At 50.7% G+C, this 21,111-nt stretch overlaps 2 protein-coding genes across 2 annotated transcripts in view; one reads left to right on the forward strand and one right to left on the reverse strand.

Annotated features, from left to right (window-relative positions):
- Nucleotides 1–1,223, reverse strand: part of LOC122390320 (F-box/LRR-repeat protein 7-like) — a 28,187-nt gene extending 26,964 nt beyond the window's left edge. Inside the window, exon 1 of the mRNA XM_043383118.1 lies at nucleotides 984–1,223. Coding sequence (XP_043239053.1) covers nucleotides 984–994 — 11 coding nt within the window. The 5' untranslated portion in view covers nucleotides 995–1,223. The remainder of the gene's footprint in view (nucleotides 1–983) is intronic.
- A 3,183-nt stretch (nucleotides 1,224–4,406) lies between these two features.
- Nucleotides 4,407–19,954, forward strand: LOC122390327 (zinc transporter ZIP13-like). The gene is made up of 6 exons (XM_043383142.1): nucleotides 4,407–4,964; nucleotides 10,775–10,876; nucleotides 14,951–15,237; nucleotides 15,460–15,631; nucleotides 16,006–16,107; nucleotides 18,744–19,954. The coding sequence occupies exons 1-6, from the start codon at nucleotides 4,676–4,678 to the stop codon at nucleotides 18,920–18,922; spliced, it is 1,131 nt and encodes a 376-aa protein (XP_043239077.1). The 5' UTR covers nucleotides 4,407–4,675; the 3' UTR covers nucleotides 18,923–19,954.
- Nucleotides 19,955–21,111: the final 1,157 nt, after the last annotated feature.

The following is a 21,111-nucleotide window of genomic DNA, read 5'->3' on the forward strand; positions in this document are numbered from 1 at the left end:
ATAATCCACAGAAGCTGATTCCATACAAGAAGGCGCCCGGAACGTAGGTCATGGCCGGGCTCCGCCGAGCGGAGAAGCAAGACCTCTTCGAGCACCTCCTGTAGACAAACGAAGTGTCACAACTGACTTAGGTTTATGTTACGTCAAATGTCCCACATTTCTCTTTCTAACGGTGTGCTATTTATGTGTTAAAATATGTATTATGTGCTTCTCCTGGGGGCTAAGTTTATGTCATTCTTTATTGATCACCCGTATTTTCACGACATGCGTACCTATGATAGGTATAACTACGTGATAGTTGAAAATGAATTAAAAGAGAAACAATTTAATGCGCTTGAAATGGTATATGAGAGGGCCGTGTCTCCGAGAGCCGGTGCAGATAACGGGGACAGCGCTGGACTGACTAAGTGACTACCTGCAGCGCGCACACACTGTGTTATTCAGCCTTAAAAGTAAAGTACCTAATCTTGATTCAGCCTTGCCTGTGTCGGTCTGCCCCGCCTGGGCTGTATCCCCTGTATCGGTCCGCCCTTAGAAGTCTTTCTCGTCTTACCTGTCACCACCATTCACGCTTCGCCTATCCGCCATTGCTGGTCCTGCCTGAAGTTCTCACCATTAGAGTGCGGTCTATCCGTACACCATCAATGGACTTCTTCATAAACCTGCCTTATCGTCATCACTCGGAGCCTCATTCACCGTCATCAGTCAATCCTGTCTCACCATGCGATCACTCGGAGGCTTATTCACCGTCATCAGTCGGAGCCTTCTTCACCGTCATCGGTCAATCCTGCCTCCCACGATCGGCTGGAGACTGCCTCACCGCCATCGGTCAATCCTGCCTCCCACGATCGGCTGGAGACTGCCTCACCGTCATCAGTCGATCCTGCCTCCCCACGATCGGCTGGAGACTGCCTCACCGTCATCAGTCGATCCTGTCTCCCCACGATCGGCCGATGCTGCCGCCAGCCCTCGTCCCGCCTCACCTGGCCGCCATCGAAGGACACGGCTGGCGCTGGCTGAGCTCGGAGCGCTCCGCGCCGACCGTCCTCCGCGCGCCGCCCGCACCTGTTGTCTGAGGTCCGGTCGGTCCTGCAGGCCTCCCGCGCCCCGCGAGTCGCCCGTCCGCGCTGTTTTGACAGTCGGCCGGCTTATTTCGGCGCTCTCGCGGCGCGGCGCCGGCCGCAGCTATGGCACCTATTCGTCAGGCCGTGCCTCGCACCGCTGATCGGTCGCCGCGGGGTCACCGGCTGGGGCGGCGGCGGGGGCGGACCGGACGACCCGGAACAGGGGCACGCCGGGACAGGCAGCGGCCGGCCCGAGCTGTGTGTGATGGGTGGGAGCTGTCTCAGAGGAGGAACAGAGTGACTGAGGGAGCGAGACGAACGGGGAACGGAGTGGCGAGAGAAGCCGCCCGATGAGGAAAGCTGAATGAGGAAGCGGGCGAGAAGTGGAGCATCAGCTGGCGGCCGGCCAACCCTAATGACAGCCCGAGGCGCCGAGACGAGGCGAGCGAACACCGTGTAAAACGAGCCTGAAGCGATGCCTCATGGGACGACAGAGATGACGAATCGACGGGAGCGGGTTCGGCCGATTAGGTCGTCAGCCAACCAGGTGGATAGTTGAGAACGACGACTCTTGAAATGTTATCTCAAGCCCACTACCATATCATCCTAAACGTTTAACCCGCGCCCTGATGAGGGGGGGGGGGGCATTTCGGCCCCCCCTATGGTTTTTCTTAAATAGCGAAAAAACGGCGGCGCTCAGCGCCGCCAAATTTTGGGTACCTTCCCGGGCATCAATTTGACACCTTCACACAAAATTTCAAGTCACAGGTCACCTTGGGTCAGGAGTTATTGAGGTCAAACTGAGGTCATGTTCGAGTAAAAATGAGCAAAAAACATGACATCTTGAAACGCTCACCAAATCTACAGTTAACAAGCCATTTTAAAGTTCTTTATGTGGTTGTGTAGCGAAAAGACGGCGCTACAAAACTGCTATTTCGGACTTTCGAAATTTTGGGATTTTCACTCTAAAATAAAAAAATGATTTTTTAGAAAACTCAAAAACTTCCAAAAAAGTTTCGAATTTCGAAAAAAAAACGGAATATATGTATGTGATAGTTCCTGCGCTCTTCGATATACATACCAAATTTCAGATCGATATCTCCTTTTTTGGCCAAGTTATAGCGAAAAAAAAACGGTTCAAAATTGATGAGTCAAATTTTTGAACTCAATTTTTAGCAATTCTAGACCACGTAGCGCAAAACGGAGACCACCATTGAACTCCCCGTGACGAGCTGCATCGAATCGATACCCATTTTATGCAAAATATCATTTTTGAAATTTGACCTAATTTGACCTGACCTTGACCTGACCTTGACCTGACCTTCACCAAAACATAATCTTAGCTGACCCCAAAGGCTGCCTGTCCTACATACTCGCATTTGGCATATAAAATGGACCATAAAACATGCATCACATAATATTTTCAATTTGTGACCCTTAGTGACCTGACCTCTGTGACCTGACCTGGTATCAGTGACCTCAAATAGCAAAATATGTGTTTGACGAACATATCCCCATCGATGATTTTCAATGAAATGCATTTTACTCAATTTTACAACGCATTTCTTTCTTGTAATACCTGTAAACGGTGAAAATTCGACCTTTGACCTGACCTGTGACGTCATCGTTTAGACCGAGGTCAATGAAATTGGGTCACAAGGTAGTTCCCCGTTGGGGCTATCTAACGCCGTTTGCCGCTTGTCGCTATGTTGCGTGGTTCTCGAGATCTTGGGGGGGGGGGGCAAAATGGCCCCCCCATCAGACCGCGTTGCTCGGCAGACCCCATCAGGGCGCGGGGTAATATTAAAACGGAGTTAGTGGATACTCTGGTCGATCATCGATGTATGGCTAATTTCTTGCCACGTTATTTGCTTGGAGATGCCAATTTGTTATGTACCTACATACGTACCTAACGAAAAATTGAGACGCACGGACACGTAAAGGCAGCGGATACTTGATGATGACCTAGGGTCATTAAGTTAAAGTGACCATTCCACCTTAACATTAGTTTTGAGTTGAGATAGCCAAATTGGTGGCCATGGCCTGCAAATACCGGTTTGGGCACTCACAACATCGAAAAATGCTTTATTCGGAGATATGGAATTTCAAACTTGCAGTTTTCGGATTCTAAGGGGCTAATGCATTGAGATGCCCCCTTAGAATTTGTGACGTCAGCGGTGATCTAACGATTTTAAAACCTTATACTAACATCTTTGTAAAGCAGTGGTGGTATATGCTATTTGCGCGCAACATCTGCCGCGAACGCCGCACTTCCAAAATGAAGTCGCTAGGAACAGCGGAGATCCCAAAAAAGTAAACAAAAGATCTTGAAAATCGGTGAATATTTTTTGGTGAAATTTTGTAAATATTCGTTTTTGCTCTTTCTGAATTGAGCGACATCACTTTCATGCCAATCCATTAACTTTTTTGAAGGTGGGAGCCGGGAGGGTCCCTTTAAAACATACGTTTTCGCCATCGGCGACAAATTGTTTGGAAGTAAGATGGTTAGGTATTGGATGTCGTTGCCGCCAAATCATTTTGGAATTGACTAAGCTTTATGCTCCCAAAAAAGAATCCCAACGTGTTGGTCGTCGACCTGACCTTAGAGGTCACCTCTTTAACTGCAACTTTAAAAACTGGATGCCTTTCATTAGCTGCATTGCATCTCGTTGGGACGGCCGAGGCCCACGATTCTTATTTTTTCCGAAAAGCTCTGGCTTAGTAAAGGGGTCGTGTCGTACTCCTTCCCTTGATTGCCCTGATAGTGTCGACTGTCGGTTCTTAGAAATCCGGTAGGTTCGGTAAGGGCTGACTTACCCCGCGTTCGATGTCTCTCGGACAACTAAGATTCTACGTCGTCCGGCCAATCACGTTCAAAGTCAGCGGGGGCTCGGCTGTGGTTATGGAACGTTATTGATCGGACGGCGTAGAATCTTCGTCGTCCGAGAGACATCGAACGCGGGGTTATACTGACATTATTATTGTCGTTGCGATTCTATATCGACATTATTCAGCCCTGCACCTGCAACGATTCGACTGTGCCTTCCAGGGTTGCGGAGTCGGAATCAGAATCGGAGTCGGTGTCGGTCGGAGTCGATAGCTCTGACCGGAGTCGGAGTCGGTGTCGGAGTCGCCAAAAATCCATCGACTGCCCTCGAATCACAGCTTCACGCTGGAACGCGTCGGAGGTAACCGATTTCGTCTGCTATTGAATCTGGCCGCTCCAGTCTAAAGGGTGACGGAGGCGACCGGTTTCGTCTACTACGAAATCTGGCTGCTCCATCCTGGAGGGCGCCGGTGGTGGCGACTCCGCTCTCTCGCCTGGACGGCCGCGTCCGGAGAGAGTGGGGCGGCGCGGCGGCGCGGGCCGGCCCCGTGGCCTGGTTGTGCGCCGCTGCTGCCGGCTCCGTCGGACAGTGGCGGCGGCGGCTGCGGAGTGGGGGCACATCGCCCGACCGCTCGCGGAGGGGCACGGCGCGGCGCGCGCGGCTGCCGGTCACCGTGTGACGAGCCGTGATACGGCCGCCGCTATCTGGGACCGATCAGCGACCGTGTGACGGCGGCGGGCGGCAGTCGGCGGCCGGCGGCCGAACACTGTGCACTGCGCCGCCATGGCTGTCCCGTCCCGGCGCCACGTGCTGTCGGCGCTGCTGCCGCTGCTGCTGCTGACCGCGGCCGCCGGCGAGCTGCACCGGGCCAAACACCAGCGGGCGTTCCCGCGCAGCGGCGAGCCGTCGGCGCCGGCGGCGGCGGCCGGCCCGCTGGCGGCGCTGCAGCAGCTCTACACGCGCCACGAGCCGGTGGTGCTGTCCGTGGTGGGCGCCGCGCTGGTTGGCTTCAGCGGCATCCTGCCCCTGCTGGTCATCCCGCTGGAGACGGGCGCGCGCCTCAAGGAGAGGGGTGAGTACCGGGGCCGGCCCCGCGGCAGGGGCGGCCGGGGTCCTCGTGTTTGTAAACAACAGCGGGGCGGAACGCCTGGGTGCCTGAATTCTGCGGTGAGGTTCCAAACATTCTAAAAAAAAAAAAAAATACTGTGATTACGCATCCCTGACAGACCTTTGGCGTTTATACGGCAAAAACGAAATTTCTTTCTGAATGCACGTAGATCCCACAACCTTGAATATGTCATCTCGTCTCCGGACTCCAACCAGCTCTGCCGGCATATACGGTCCCGTTATGACCTCAGTTGTATAGAAACCTGTATTGTGAGAGAAAGCGGACGTTACTACTTACTGCAGATGCAAATAATGAGCTTTGATTTGTGGGTCAGTGATCCCACGTGTGAGCTCTTCCCTCCGGACTGGACTGAATCCGACGGCTGCACCGCAAACCTGAACACATTACACAGAATGTGTTGTGCAAATGCGGAGCGATGCCACAACATACGGCATAACACCTCTGTCGTACGAGACCGGTCAGGAATAATTACGCTGCAAATTAAAAGCGCCTTTTCAAATAACTGGAAGTCGGGCGAACCGACGACCCGGTTTCGTTTTGTTCTTGAAGAGGCATTGTCTTTCGTTCATTCCAGACGCTATAATTCGATTGTCCCACATGCCTTTTAATCGTCAATGCCCAAGTACCTAGGATATAACGTCCTGATTCAGTAAAAAGACGTTTGCATACATCCAACAAAAAGACGTTTACCTACTTTGCTTTGATGTCCCCACATCGATCAACAATCGCGTGAAGCGAATTGATGAGTAGGTATGGATTTGGTGCTCGTTAGCAGACTCAGTACCTATAGATTAGATCTCGTGTCTGCTCCATAATTAGACTACCGTCGTTGCTAAGTTGACTGCACGATACGGCGGTGGCGTGAGTCTTTGTCCTGCGCCTGTTATTTGAGCGGCTGGGATCAGCTGAGTAGTGAGTGGGCTATCGGTCACATGTACCGGGAGAGCGGACGGGTTGAATCGCCCGTAAACACATACGGTCCAAACTCCGCTGGCCTGCCGGCATGACGTCGCCCTTATCGACATTCCAAACAGCAGCGGGCGCCGGCAGTTCGGATCCGCGAGGTGTCGGCGGACACTCGTCAGTTATCGCCGACGTACGGCTGCAGCTGCTGCCGCGGGCTCGCAACGGACTGCAGAATCGCCGCTGGTCCATACATTTGACACAATGGAGACTACTCAGTACTCACTAAGCACCTGCGCAGTGAGCTAGGCCTATCCACAGGATGCCCTTATTGTAAAGCAGCTAGAGCGCGGATTGTTTTCTCGCGTAACAGGTATGTACCACCACTGCGTCGTATAATGGACCACCGGCAGGATGTCGCATGGCATAAACATGGGCATCCCATGGCGACGGCAAGTTTCCCCGTGGATGAGCCGGTTCAGCCGGTCCTGTTGAGACGGGCATTAACTTTGCGGATGCTCTGATAGGCACGAGGTCGGGCGCCAAGTGTTTGGCACAGCAAACTTTGTTTCGAACGAAAAAGCACCTGTTTAATAATTGTTTAGTGCATCGCAAATGACATGTGGCGAACCGCATCGGACAATGTAAGCCAGACTCTCACCAAACGGAACAGAACTCGGAGGAAATTGTTTTGCAATAGGTATCCGATTTAATTTCCGGATCACCGCTTACATAACACATAGGTAGGTACTATAGGTGGAGTTCGAAGTTGCACACTCTTGACTGAGAGAGCTGCTGAATGCTGATATAACAGCCGCGAAAGGGAAAGTTAACCACTTGTCTGCGTCGAGATGATTGCCAGCTTATGCCATGATGATCACCGAGTGCCGTATATGGCACTGCACCGAATTGCATAAGATGCATACCTAGGATGCGTTCAGGAACGTTTACAACACACTGAATACAATACAATACAATGCTGAACGCATCGTCCAGTAGGTGCATGCATAGGTACGCTTAACAACATAATGCGATCATTCAGCTTTCAAGTTGTTGAAGTTTGTTATGTAATAACGTTACCTATCCAACCAAGCTTCTCCGTTGCAATAACCTTATCTGTTGAACATGAGCTTCTTCTCGACCCTCTCGAGTCGAGAGGTTGACAACGGTCCGAGGGCGTTCCTCATCTCTCATCATGTTCTTTGGTGTCAATGTTGACCTGACTAAAATACCTATAATCAAGCTCAACTTGCACCGGTGCAATTCCATGACAGATCACCTAGGCAAATTCACCATGACCTCTCCGACTTTGCTCAAATTTGGCATACAAGTTGACCTATGGGCACTACTACGTCCCAGTTAATTTTTAGTCTCTAGGTCACAGGGGTGTCATGAGATATGGGTCATGCAAATTTTAAGGTTTCCCGGAATATTGAAATATAAAGTATTTTTTAACTTGACGGTCGTCAAGTTAGTCTGGTTATAGTGGTTTTAGGTATTTTACCCTGGTAAACCCGGTGACAGAGGCCAGGCGTACCTCGGTCAAACTCTGTATCCAAGCGCCAATATCTCCGACCTTATCCGATAGGTTCATCATATAGCCGTTTCTTTCACACTCGGCGCACTCACGGTATCCGCTCGTATCGCCAGCTGACTCGGCGTTCTGAAGCGATTGAGATTTCAAGTGTGGGTTGTCGCGAAGATTGCTCAGCATTTCTGCTTATGGAGTAAACTCGACAATTAATTGCTGGTAATTTTGTCGATGGCTCTGAGGTAACGCGTCAGTGGTGCTCCTGTTACTTGTCAGATCGTTCCGTCTCAGGCCGAAGCAGGCAGCAGCCAATCAACTGTCTGCAGAGTGCGCCGACCGAGCCCAGCAACGGTCTCACCTCCGGCGACGGCCTGCCGTTGCGGTGTCTCGGTTTTGTTCATTAGTAACGGTCCCACCCGCGGCTGCGGTGGTGGCCGGTCGGGGCCGACTGCCGATCGGGACACGACCGGCGGCGTCTCACATTGGTCTTGAGACGCGGGACGCCGTGGTCTTACGGCGCGAACAGCCCCATGACATATGACCCGGGGAAAAAGGAAGCCTTTATATTTATTCATTGCCAAAACCAGTAAAATCTTCGACTGACATTTTTTACATCCTAGCATGGTTAAAAGCATACTCCAATTTTTGGGAGATCCATTTTTTTGCATATAGGTAAGAACGCGCGGAATGGTGAGAACTTTATGACGTCACTTCCTCGGTGAGCTGACGTCAGCTGATCATTTTATACCGAGGGACGCTCCTCCTGCGGCTGCAGCGGCCTGATACGGACAGAAATAGTTGCAGCGTGTGAGCCTCAATGCCCTGCGCGCCGCTGATCAATGTGTGCCGGAGCGTTTCCGTACTTGAAAACAGATGGGGTTACGATCATCGACGGTCCTTTGATAGCTAAAATTTGTTATTTCTTTTTTTCTTCAAAAGTGGTGTTACTAGTTCATAGCTTAACATTGCCAATGATGCAATTATTCACCTCACGGATCACCAATAATTACGAAGCTATGCAATTTTACGTACCTATCTACCTAATTTCAAATTTGATACCTATAACCTAGTTACCTGGATTTAAAACAAATCGACGCTCTGTATTGTTCACTCGCCACCAATATAGATATTGGGGGCGAGTGAACAATACAACATAGATCTAGGTATACAAGCGCGGCTGCGGGATGTTAAATTCCCCCTTTAGCCAGGTAGGTGTCAATTGAATATTCTGCGCCGTCCGAGTCTAACCACCGATCCCTCCCGCCTCATTGGTCTGCGTGAGCTCGGTCACGTGCCCTCCTCCGCCCACGTGCCACGACTGCCCTCCCCTCCCCTTCCCTCCCAGACCCCAACAGCTCCGCTACCGGCCGTCAGCCCAGCCTGGCCCCAGCCTGATCAGGTGGAACGGGACGAACCAGTTTCGTTCTGCAATCAATGAGCACACTCGTCAGACTGACGTGATGAGGGTCGGGCAATTTTCCCGGAGTTGGACCGGTAGGTGCCACATTTAGCCTGACACGTACTAATACACATTCTTACCAGGCTACCGGCCCACGTCAGGCCTCCGTCCCCTGCTCTCGGTGTTGCAGCTCGTGCCTCGTGCCTCTCGGACGGTCCCGAGGTCGGAGGGTCCATTGGCCCGCGGCGGGTTACCCGCCGCCGCGCCGGTCGGCCGAGTTCAGCTGTCCCTCGCGGCGAGCTACGATCGTCCCCCCCCCTACCCTTACCCCCCCCCCCCCTCCACGGGCGGGGGCGGCCGGCGCCTGCCGCAGGCGATAGCAATAGCGCCGTGTCCTCCCTTCCCCGCTGGCAGGTCGCCTAGAAGACCAGTCGAGCCGGCAGGGCCCGGGGCGGAGGTGGAGAAGGCGGGGAGGAGGCGGGGTGGCAGGGGCGGAGGCGGGGAGGATGATGCTGCTGGCAGTCCGCAGCAGTCGGTGGATGACCTCAGCTCACCGAGCCGCTGTTTGCTAAACTATTTGTGGCTATGCTTCGCCGAGGGAAAATTTTCGTTTCCAGCCAGGGGATTTTCTTCGGCGGTATGCACCCCCAACGGACACAATCTGTGACACATCTGGGACAGAACCTGCAATCTAGCATTGATCTGACAGCTCTGCGGGATGTGAAATCAGAACGATGTAGCCACACGTAAGCCGCAATTAGCTCGAGGGTGCCTGTACCGGATCGGTGGGTTTCTGTTGCATTGCATGCAACCGGTTTTGTGAGTTGTGACAACATCCCGAATCTTCCCTAACGTCTTCCGATGAAGACATCTAAATGAGCACATTCTAAGATTGTGTTATTTATCTATTATATAAACTTTAGTGATGTAACATATGAAAAGCAGTTTGAAGTGCGTCCACTGACCACTGAGCAAGTCTCGCTTGATGCAGTGTTGCAAAAGCAGAGCGAGACATGTCATATAAATACCTGGACTGTGGACATTTGGGCGTTCTGCAGTGCATTATTACCTTATCGGCAGTCTTACGACAGGTATTACATGTGTGACTAAGCGTGCATAGCTTTCGTGACTGCAGGCGCGTGGGGACACTCTCTCACGGGTTATTCGTGACCGTGTCCCGACCTGGGCCGTGATTTCTCGCGCGGTGCTCGACACGCCCAGGCTAATGGTGTGGGCCGCTGACCGCTGTCGATACCTGGGGCTGTAACTGACCAATAAACGGGCGATAAACTCAGCCATAATGCAACTCTCAGAGTTATTAGTTGTGACTGTGTCATGGCTCTAAACCGTCTATTGGGATCATTTTGGACGTTATTGTTATTTGTTCATATTATATTTTCGAAGAGACGCAGACGCTCCCTTTTTTATTCGATAAGGATGGATGTTCTGAAGGAAATGTTTCTATCGCACGCCCGCTTTACGCCCAAACTTGCCTTTCCCTGTAGTTATTCCTAAATCATATTGAAACGAAATAGTAGGCTTTAGTGTTCACGAATTAATAATACGATACTGAGCTAAGATTTGTTAATAAGGATCGCTTTTAAATGTCACTGAACAGTGAACATATAAATTATCCTGCATACCTATTATGGCATATTATTCCAACGAACACTAAACAATTAGCTTAGCATCAATGCTCCGAAAAAAAACAATTGGTTTTTTTGAGTCAGTCGAATCCCGAACCAATGCATATGTTACTACTGCCTCAAGCCTGACTCTGACTCAGCCATCTTGTGACTTTTTTTATCTCATTCTGACTGTCGCTAATTTCTGTGCATCTTATGTAGATATAATTTTACGATCATGTCTCGTCCTGACCTTGTGCCGCGGTATGACCGGCGCCCGACTGTTGTTTCGCAGACGGTGAGCGGCGACTGCGACTGCTGCTCAGTTTCGCCGTCGGAGGTCTGCTCGGCGATGTGTTCCTGCACTTGTTACCGGAGGCCATGGAGCATGCCGAAAGTAAGTCGTAGCTCAATAAGTCATGGCTCAGGCCTCAGCCGCTGGGATAGGTACACTCGTTACCGGAGGCCATGGAGCACGCCGAAAGTATACCGTCATGGGTCAGCCTCTGGGATGCACAGGCTGCTTTCTGTATTCCGACAACATGGTGACTACTGCCGATCGTTATATGCCATTATGTACATATAAGTGCTTTCATCTTCGAAAATATTTGTTCTTATGGTGACTTCTTCATCTATGTACGAACTTCATCGATCTATGTAGGTATGTAGTTAGTTATAACGGTTCGGGTAACTGCGCCTATGATTAACGGCCATTGGCCAGTGGACATAACGATAACGATTTTTGTCTCGATTTTTGTCAGTAAGCTCCAGCATGCAAGCGGGACCGGTATTGCTCTAGGATGGCCTTCGACTCTCGTCCGGACAGTTCACGTCCCTTTTTAGTGTTATCTTGTATAAATCGCGCTGTTACGACCCCTGGCCTTTGAATCGACTAACGAACGTAAGTACCTACCTACCCACTCAAAGCTGAAGGCATGTGAACTGCCTGCCTGTTGCCAGTCGAGTCGTCTATCTCCGACTTCACGACCTAAATGTCAAAGGGTATATACCTATGTAGGAGGTGCACGGACTCGCATTTGATATTTCACGATATGAGAAGTACTTTATGTTTGTATTTGCTTATGCCATGTCACGAGGCTTAGAAAAGTAAAATTAGGTCATGAACGGGAAGCTCGAACGAACAGCTGCGCAGCGAATATCATTTTGTTTTGTCTTAATTCTTTTTCGACGGTTCATAATATATTTTAATTTGTCAGATCTGCTTTATCGATTAGTTAATTCGGCCATGTCTACATTTGGTGGCAGCGGTTAAGGATCCCTTAAATTTTAAACATCTGATGTAAAATACCATAAACATGAATGTATCTGACGTCTGGAATAACATGAAACAATTTGAAGACAACTAAAAGAAACGATTAGAAGAGTACTCCTGCTGTCGGTCGTTTTGGATGCGTATCTTCGACTGCAGTGAAGAAGCTTTGGCGCTTTGACATATGAACAGTCAGCTCACTCTCGTGATGACACACCCGAGGCCGCTGTCGGAGACCGCCGGCGAACATTACACTGCCGGCACGCGGAGCTGTTCTGCGTGATCCGGCTGGGTATGGCCAGTGTTTCCACGGACGATCCACGGCCCGACTCAGTGGACCACTGTGACCCGCCTTCCTCGCCTCCTCCCTGCGGTTGGTGGCTGCGAACACTGGTGACGTGATACAGTGCTCATCTGCGGCAACGGGACTAATGGGAGGCGCTCCGGGACCGGGACGGAGCGGCCTGCGCCTCCCCGGCTGATACGGGGTCGTGCCGCAGCTAAAGCAGCATTTCGGGTCTGTCTACTGGACGGCCTGCAAGATATGACGGAGCAGTGGCGACGCAACTATACATAGTGAGCCGTATGACGCGTGGCGGCGCTGGTGTCGCGTAGAAATAGCTCATGTTTCTTGAACTGTGCTTCTTTGACGCTGACTGCATATTTGCTGGCAGCTTTCTTCGTTTGTTATTTTGCGCTGACTCGTTGTCGGTCTGAAAGGCTTGTGTCGGGGATGGCCAACCCGACTGTCAGTGCGTTACGCGCTGCAATACTCGCTTTACCACTACTTGCCAACGCAGTTTGCAAACGGTGTTTATCGCCAGCATATTATGTTTGTATGTGTCTCGTATTGCCTTCAGCAGCAATTTTGCTTGGACTTGCAGCTACTGCCTCTCGTCCTTTTACATACCTACATAGGTGACTGATGTCAAGCATTGAGCATCTGCCTTACGGTTGGTTAGCCTATCTTCTTCGCCTGGGGAGAAATTGTTTGGAAGGGGGTGTGGTGTAGGAGGTGCACGGACTCGCATTTGATATTTCACGATATGAGAAGTACTTTATGTTTGTATTTGCTTATGCCATGTCACGAGGCTTAGAAAAGTAAAATTAGGTCATGAACGGGAAGCTCGAACGAACAGCTGCGCAGCGAAGATCATTTTGTTTTGTCTTAATTCTATTTCGACGGTTTATAATATATTTTAATTTGTCAGATCTGCTTTATCGATTAGTTAATTCGGCCATGTCTACATATATACCCAACTGGATATAAATGTGTTTATTATCGACGATGTTTTCTTATAGTTTCCCCGCGTCATTACTCATGGCCATCAATAAAAAAGCTTAACATTAACTCCGTTAAAACGGTTGGTTATATAAAAATGGGTCATTCAATAAGAACGTGATTTTAAAGTAAGTACAGACCAGATCTTTAGACAGAACCTGCATATGACGTTATGCGGTGACGTTATGATGTGGGTGACATTGCTAGATAACACAGAATTCTGATGTGACGAGTTGATGTATGATGTGATGGATGGTATGGCGCGGTGACGGGTGATGTGAAAGGTTGACGGGTGATGTGACGCGGTGAAAGGTGATGGGAAGTGGTGGCAGGTGATGTGATGACGGGTCATGTGACATGGTGACGGGTGTCCGTGATGTTCGCGTTAATGAGACATTTGGACTCTGTGACAGACATTTGTAGCTGCGCTGACGGGCGATGTGTTGCGGCACCGACAGCTGCAGTGGCAGGATATCCTGCCTATTGTGAGCAGTTGTGCACTGGCGGGCGAGGGCTGGTGCTGAACGAGTGTCACAGTGAGCCCCTCAGCGGCGTGTCAGGCTGGGGCCGGCAGCGCAGAGAGCAGACTTCAGGGAGTTAAAGGAAACAGTCCACTTTCCTGAAATCGGTATTTTGCTATTGATTTATGATTTTTTATGCTCAAAATAATCATGAAATAAAATAAAACCTTTTGGAAAAACAATTATTTTCTTTATTTTAATATAGGGCGAACTATATTCTATGTAAAATAATGTATCACGCGGAAGCTTATTACGCATTGACCAATCATATTGCGTAGCTCAAACCTACGAATACTGCATTGGCTGTAAGCAGCACGCTGATTGGCTGACGATGACGTGGCTGCATTCCTGTGCAAGGCACGTATTCCTCTACAAGGCACTCTTTTCGGAACGAGAAATGGAATTTCTTCGTCTAGGGTGATCGTTGAGCCGTAAAAGCTCCTGATTTGTGCTAGTCTCAGCTCAAGCTACGAAACTGCTATTCCAGCTCAAAACCCCATGTTAAAAGTGAACTATTTCCTTTAACGGGGCGGCATTGGGGAAATTTCAGTTAGTTCGGAGTTCAGAGAGTCGATTGGTCTGAATTAGTGTGTCAAGATCAAAGAATCGAGCGTTATAGGGTATCCCGCCGATCAAAATGGGATTAATTTAATCAGTCGGGAACTCGTTATCTCAGCCTGTAAACGATTCATTTTTTTTCTCTCATAAACGTGCTATTTATGATATGTCATTTCGACTGTGGTTTGTGCATGATATGTATGATAAACAATTCATTTGTTAATACATTTACGACATGATTACTTAACACCATGTCAAATGAGTAATGTTATATGTTGACATCGCAAAACAGACTCCAGGAAGCCAGGGACGTTCCTGGAGAATCCACTCATGAATTTCCGCTGCGCTGTGTTTTGGCTGCCGGCCAGTTGTTTTCCGTCCACAGTGCGCAGTGCACCCGGCGCTGGCTGGAAGTGAATCACCGTGTTTGTGTCACGTTCTGCCGTTATCTGGCGTTATACAGGCCGGGGTGCTTGCTGTCCCGGGTATGCCCTGGGTCGGCCTCGGTGAATGTTGGCGCGCAGTGGGTGACGCTGTGATGTCCCCTATCTCATCGCCCCTCAGCTATATGTTCCGATCAGCCCCTGTGCCTGTACTCGGCTGTTTGTCCTATTTACTCAGTCTGACGAGACCCGTCTCTCCACATTGACTCACTGCTAGTTGCTACACACTATTATACCTTGAGTGGATACCAACCTGCTACCACCAGATTTGATTGACACAGATACCGGCTGGCGGCGGACCCCCTGACCCCGGGCGCCGCGGACCACCTCACGGGAGTCCTGAGTGGGCCCGGCCGATGATCGCTCCTCTGACCGCCCCTCCCCTCCCTCCCGGCAGACCCCTCGGAGCAGATCCACGTGGGCATGTGGGTGATCGGCGGCGTCTTCTTCTTCGTGCTGCTGGAGATGCTGTTCAGCCAGAGCCTGTCCCAGGAGGAGCCGGAGCCGGAGCCGGAGCCGCGCCCGGAGCCGGAGCCGGAGCCGCGCCCGGAGCCGGAGCCGGAGCGGGCGCCGAACGGTGCCAGCGAGCTGAGGCGCCGGCCGGCCGGGCACACGGTGCTGAACGGCAGCGTGAAGGGGGCGGCCGAACCGCCGCCGGCGCCGCCCAGGCCGCCACCCAAACAGGCGAGTCGGACCGTCACGGCGGGGCAACGCGGTGTCTTAGGCGGGGCGGCACAGAATCTTGAAAATGTGGGCTCAGTCCAGCCATTTCGATTGCGGTTTACTGGTTATCTTTTCTCCGTGCATCAAATCGTGCGGTCGTGTTCTGTTATGTGAACCAGCCCTGCCGTGTCCACCCCGTGCATTTTTCGCTGAGCTGAGCGCTGACGCCCCCGGTCGCTGCAGGCTGCCGGCTACCTGAACCTGCTGGCCAACAGCGTGGACAACTTCACCCACGGCCTGGCCATCGGCGGCAGCTTCCTGGCCAGCACGCGCATCGGCCTGCTGACCACCTTCGCCATCCTCATTCACGAGATCCCGCACGAGGTCGGCGACTTCGCCATCCTACTCAAATCAGGTGGGTGCCGACCCGCCCCCCAGCAGCCAAAGCGAACAGTGGAAACACTTATATTTATCATCTCACTTAATTATAGGTATAAAAGCTCCCATAACTGAGCGCAATAAACTCAGTTAATTTTTCTCGATTTAAGTTTCAAGTGAACTTTTTGCACTAATGAGGCCAGGAAATGTGGAAACGGTGCTTCTTAGTTCTTTTATTCATGTGGGCATTGTGTTATTGTCATGTTGACATTGGCATAAATTTTAAACTTGAATTCGGGTGCATGTAAGTTTAAATTAAACAATGACATGCGAGTAGCTAGTAACCGTACTCGTCCTTTCTCAGTGTGCCACCGTTCTGACGTGGTAACCCGTGTGTCTGTCTGCGAGCAGGATTCAGTCGGTGGGAGGCGGCCAAGGCGCAGCTGGCCACCGCCACACTGGGGATCACTGGAGCCATCAGCGCCCTGCTGGCCGACGACCCGCGCGCGCTCGGTGCGTATCCTGCAGGCACTCCTCTACATACACCGGCTAAACAGCAGCTCAGCGTCCAGTTCACAGTGGCCTCAACATGTAAACAGTGAAGCATAATACAGCAAGCTGACCATAAGACATTCGTTGGATTCCCCGTTGAAAACACCTACGAAACTCTCCCCCATGATGAAACTCCGCCGCATGAGTTGCCAGTTGCCACTCAGCAGGTCCCAGCACAATGAGACCAGCATTAGGTCATGCATGCACGCTCCCCACAGCGCCGCGGCGGAAAGTGCACAGGGCGGCTCCCCGTTCCAACGGTAGTGCAGCGGGATGGCTGCAACAAGGTCACCTGACGTATCGCCGAAGAGCGCTCCATCCATCTGTCGGCGCGCTCCTGGTATCGGCGCCTCGAGTAGCGGGCCCACTGTTTGGTTTCTGTCTGTTATATAACCCACTGTATCTGTGTGCGCTCTCCGGGTCAGATGGGTCACGGGGCGCGCCGAACTGACCGCACTCTGCTGTTGCAAGGAGCACTTCGCTCTCGAACCTATGGCGTATCCATTGTCCAAATAGCGGAGGCCTGCACCGTGTATCTGTGTCGTTAATGAAAATCTTAAAAGGCTGAAACTCTGCTCGAGGCTCATGATGAATAATAAGAATATAAGAATAACCAGTAACCTCATAATATAAATCAGAAATAGGAGCCAAAAAGTTATATTTAAAATTATCGAATATTTCGCTCCTATTCTTATATTTTTATTGTTAAAGGGACCCTCCCACCTTCAAAAAAGTTAATGAATTGGCACGAAAGTGATGTCGCTCGGTTCAGAAAGAGCGAAAACGAATATCTACCAAATTTCATCGAAAAATATTCACCGGTTTTCAAGATATTAGACTTTTACTTTTGTTTACTTTTTGGGATCTCCGCTGTTCCTAGCGACTTTATTTGAAAGTGCGGCATTTGTTGCGCGCAAAGCAGCATATACCACCGCGTGCTACCAAACGTTTTAGTAAAAGATTTAAAAATCGTTAGATCTCCGCTGACGTCACAAATTCTAAGGGGGCATACCAATGCACTAGCCCCTTAGAATCCGAAAACTGCAAGTTTGAAATTCCATATCTCCGAATTAAAGCATTTGTCGATGTTGTGAGTGCCCAAACCGGTATTTGCAGGCCATGGCCATCAATTTGGCTATCTCAACTCAAAACTAATGTTAAGGTGGGAGTGTCCCTTTAATGAAAATCCCCCGACCAGAAGCAGGAGGTGAAACGAACCAATTCTTTGTTTCACGAGCAAGCGTCACTAAATTTGGATACCGGTTGAGGCGGCCAAGAGGCGGCATTCTCACAACGTTCGTTTTTGTCGACGTCAACGTGAAGTAGTGTGTCACGATGAAACAGGGTGTACGGCAGGTACTAGACACTGGGTAAAGATGAGCCGGGAAATAATTGTCAGGCTCGGTGACCTGACCTGACCTGACCTGACCTGACCTGTAAATGCGGTTGGTGTCAAAATATCTTCCTTAAATCACGGTCAACTATGCCAAATATCACTTCTCTAATCGCTGACGCGTTTTTAGCGATCGCGAAAAAAGACGTTTGACGAGAGTGAGACGGTCACCAACCCTTCTGGACCGGAGAGGGAATATTCCAATGCTTCTAATGATGAGCCATTAGTATTAATGTGCCGTGTCAGGTGTCACTATATAAACAAAAAAACAAAAAATAAAAAACTTTATGGGCAATACCGCACTCTATTCATAAACCATTTTACAGCATTTGATAAATGAATGTATTTATTTCGTGTGGTAGCAACTAGCAGTTCACCACCACATTAATTAGCTGTGAATTGCTCGAGTGTTGCCATTGACAAGCCCGGGTCAACTCATAAAGCAAACAGCCTGTCGCTTACCAGCTGTCTCTATGCGATTTATGATAGCTGAGGTCGGCGGGTGCGGCTGTCTGACCGACAAGTGGCTCTGCAACGAGTTGACCGCTCGCTGTCCAATTGGACAGCGAGCAATTGCCACTTAAGTGGCACTCGGGCGGGCCGACACTGCCTCACGCACTATAGGCCGACACCTGCCGATAGCACTAACCGTCCACCAGCCGCCGCTCTGGCCACACTATACACTGTGGGCCATACCTGTCCTCCGACAGCGAACGGTGACCGACCGCTTCATTACCCGCCAGTTTAGCGGCGTCGCAACGTTAAACGTCACGTCGTTTAACTCGATGCAACGTTTAAAGTTATTTGTGCTTAGGCAGTCGAGACATCCACGATACATTCATGCACGTTAAATATGGCTGTGGTTTTATGAATCCTCACAACATGCGTTTCGGTTGTAACAAAAAAAAACTTACCTATCTTTTTCTTTATACGTTTCTTTTCTATCACGCGACTGGCGTGAGTTTTTTTTTATTCCCAGCCGCGCAGATATGGGTCATTATCTGAACACCTGCAGTCCCTCACCTGCAGCCGGAGATACGTTTACGGTGTATTGTGTCTGTTCCCCAGTACTGTATCCGTTCCCTCTGCTGGAGATATGTTCACTGTGTACTGTGCTGTGTCAGTTCCCCATGCGAGACCACCTCAGTGTGATCAGCCGTCTCCGGGTCGACGTGCGTGTGACCTCTGCTGCCCCGTCCGACAGGGGACCGCACCGCCTGGATCCTGCCGTTCACCGCCGGCGGGTTCATCCACATCGCGCTGGTCGGCGTGCTGCCCGAGGTGTGCAGGGAGCGCGAGCCGCGCCAGTGCCTGAAGCAGGCCCTCTGCATGGCCGCCGGCGTGCTGGTCATGCTCACAGTCACAGTCGCCTTCGAGCACTGAGCTCACTCCGGCGCCGACCGGGTGGACACGCCGAGTGTTCCCTAGGGAGCGAGTGGCAGCGGACACCTCGGGGGAGTGGCGGGATGCCCGTGACGCGAGGCCGGACGCTTGCCGGGCGTGGCCAAGACACGGTGCCCTCTCCCATGGACGGACAGAAGTTTCGCTCGTGATGGTGGTGTTCAGCTGCTGTGGGGAGCGATGTCGGAGGCTCGGCCTGGCCCAGTCGGGAACACGACCGGGAGCTGCTCAGGCCGGGGGCGAACCGGCGCCCGCCGGAAGTGGGCCGAAGCAATACCGGGGCGCCGCGCTGTGACAGCTCCCGCGAGGATCAGTGATCAGATGTGATGCGCCTTCTGCGATGTGCTGTGCTCTGGATGTTGTATGATATGCGGCGGCACATGTGTCGTGTATGCATGGTGTGATGATTACAGGTGGTTTTCTTACTGTCATTCCTTATTACTGGTAATGTGAGCTTATTGTATATCCTTAGTGTGCAATGCAACAGTCAGGTCATGGACGTGGTCGTTTGTTCACGTGCCAAACACGTACTCCGATACCGACACTCTTAGAGACAGTTAAAAACAACTGCCATCTTTTCTCTATTTGATAGGTATTCATTAGCTTTTACACTTTACAGAATGCTTCATGCATGTGGATGTTTTTTATCATTTTTGTGCTTGTTTTAATATCATCATCTATGAATTAAATCGCGTTATATCCCCGATGAAAGGAATTGAGTAAACATAACCCCGTAGAAATGCGAGGTCACATGCGACGTATCTACCCATAATCGTGGTGAAAAAATTATCAGCGCAAGTATCTAGTTCCCTATACGAATGTAAATGTATGAGTGTACAATATACATTGTACACGAGTGAGCGCTCGTGACGTTGAAAACATGGTGCTTGATCGGCAGTCTTCCTAGACGGTATTGCTGCTATATCACGTGAGATTCTGTAGTCTCTAGGTAGGGATGTCATAAAATGAAACGTGCCGTTTCAAATGAGTGGAAATATACGTGTCCAAATTACAGGCTGACTATCATATGTAATGGAGCGGTATATGGATACAATAATTATCTTTTAGACTTCATAGTGATAACCTGGATATCGGTGAAGCTCACAGTTCTTATATTCGCAAAGTTATGCGTAACTTCGTGGAAATTTGGGTACCTATATCCGTACTTCGCTATGATACGACTTCGAAATAGCCTATTTGTGGAAAAGTTACCTGCGAAATTATTACTTTGTTTGTCGTCTTTTATCAGTAAACGCAAGGCCCATACCTACTACCCCTTTTGGGCGAAGGACGAGCGAGCGAGATAGTGAGCCCTGCACGTGCGGAAGGGCGAGAGGGTACTTCCAACGGACTTGTGCAAAGCACCCTTCTAACCGGTCGCTAGCGGTGTGCCAAATTTGAACGCAATCAGCCCAGCCGTTCCTGAGATCTGGAAGCGGCATTCTGCACGTGCGCACGTGCAAACGGGGTCCAAACTGACTTTTGCACGGCACCCTCCTAACCGGTCCCCAACCGTGTACCAAATTTGAGCGCAATCGGCCCAGCCGTTCTCGAGATCTGGAAGCGCCCCCTGCACGTGCGCACGAGCAGTAGCACCCTAACCGCAGCACATGGGAATGCATTGCCTGGTGGGTGCCTACCTGTATGCCAAGTTTCAGCGAAATCGCCCCAGTAATTACCGAGTTATTGAAATTGGAACAAATTTGACACCTCTTATTGTTGTATTTTGCACGTGCACTGGGGGTCACTCACATAGATCAAGAGTATCCGACCTTTGGTAGAAGGGATGCAGCTACCCTATAAAAATTACCGCAAGACAATCGCTCAAGCCGCTGCTGAGATACGGGCCTTTCAAAATCACTACTTTTACAAAACTGCTTGAACACCCATGACTTTTCACGTGGCACGTGCCACGACGGTCACTGAGATGTATCAAAATTAGTCAATTACGGGGTAGAAGGGATGGGGCTACCCAGCAAAAAAGACCGCAGGACAATCGGTCCAGCGGTTGCTGAGATATAAGCCTCTCAAAAGCGTTACAGGCCCGGCCGGGCCGGGCCGGGCCGGGCCGCTCATACTGAGATTTTTCCTTTATATTGAAAAGACTTCGCTTCGCTCGCTGCGCTCGCTCGCTCGTAATTATTACGAGCGAGCGAGCGCAGCGAGCGAAG

The sequence above is a fragment of the Amphibalanus amphitrite genome, unplaced genomic scaffold, assembly GCF_019059575.1.
Source record: "Amphibalanus amphitrite isolate SeventyFive unplaced genomic scaffold, NRLGWU_Aamphi_draft 000020F_arrow, whole genome shotgun sequence".
Classification (NCBI taxonomy): Eukaryota; Metazoa; Arthropoda; class Thecostraca; order Balanomorpha; family Balanidae; genus Amphibalanus; species Amphibalanus amphitrite.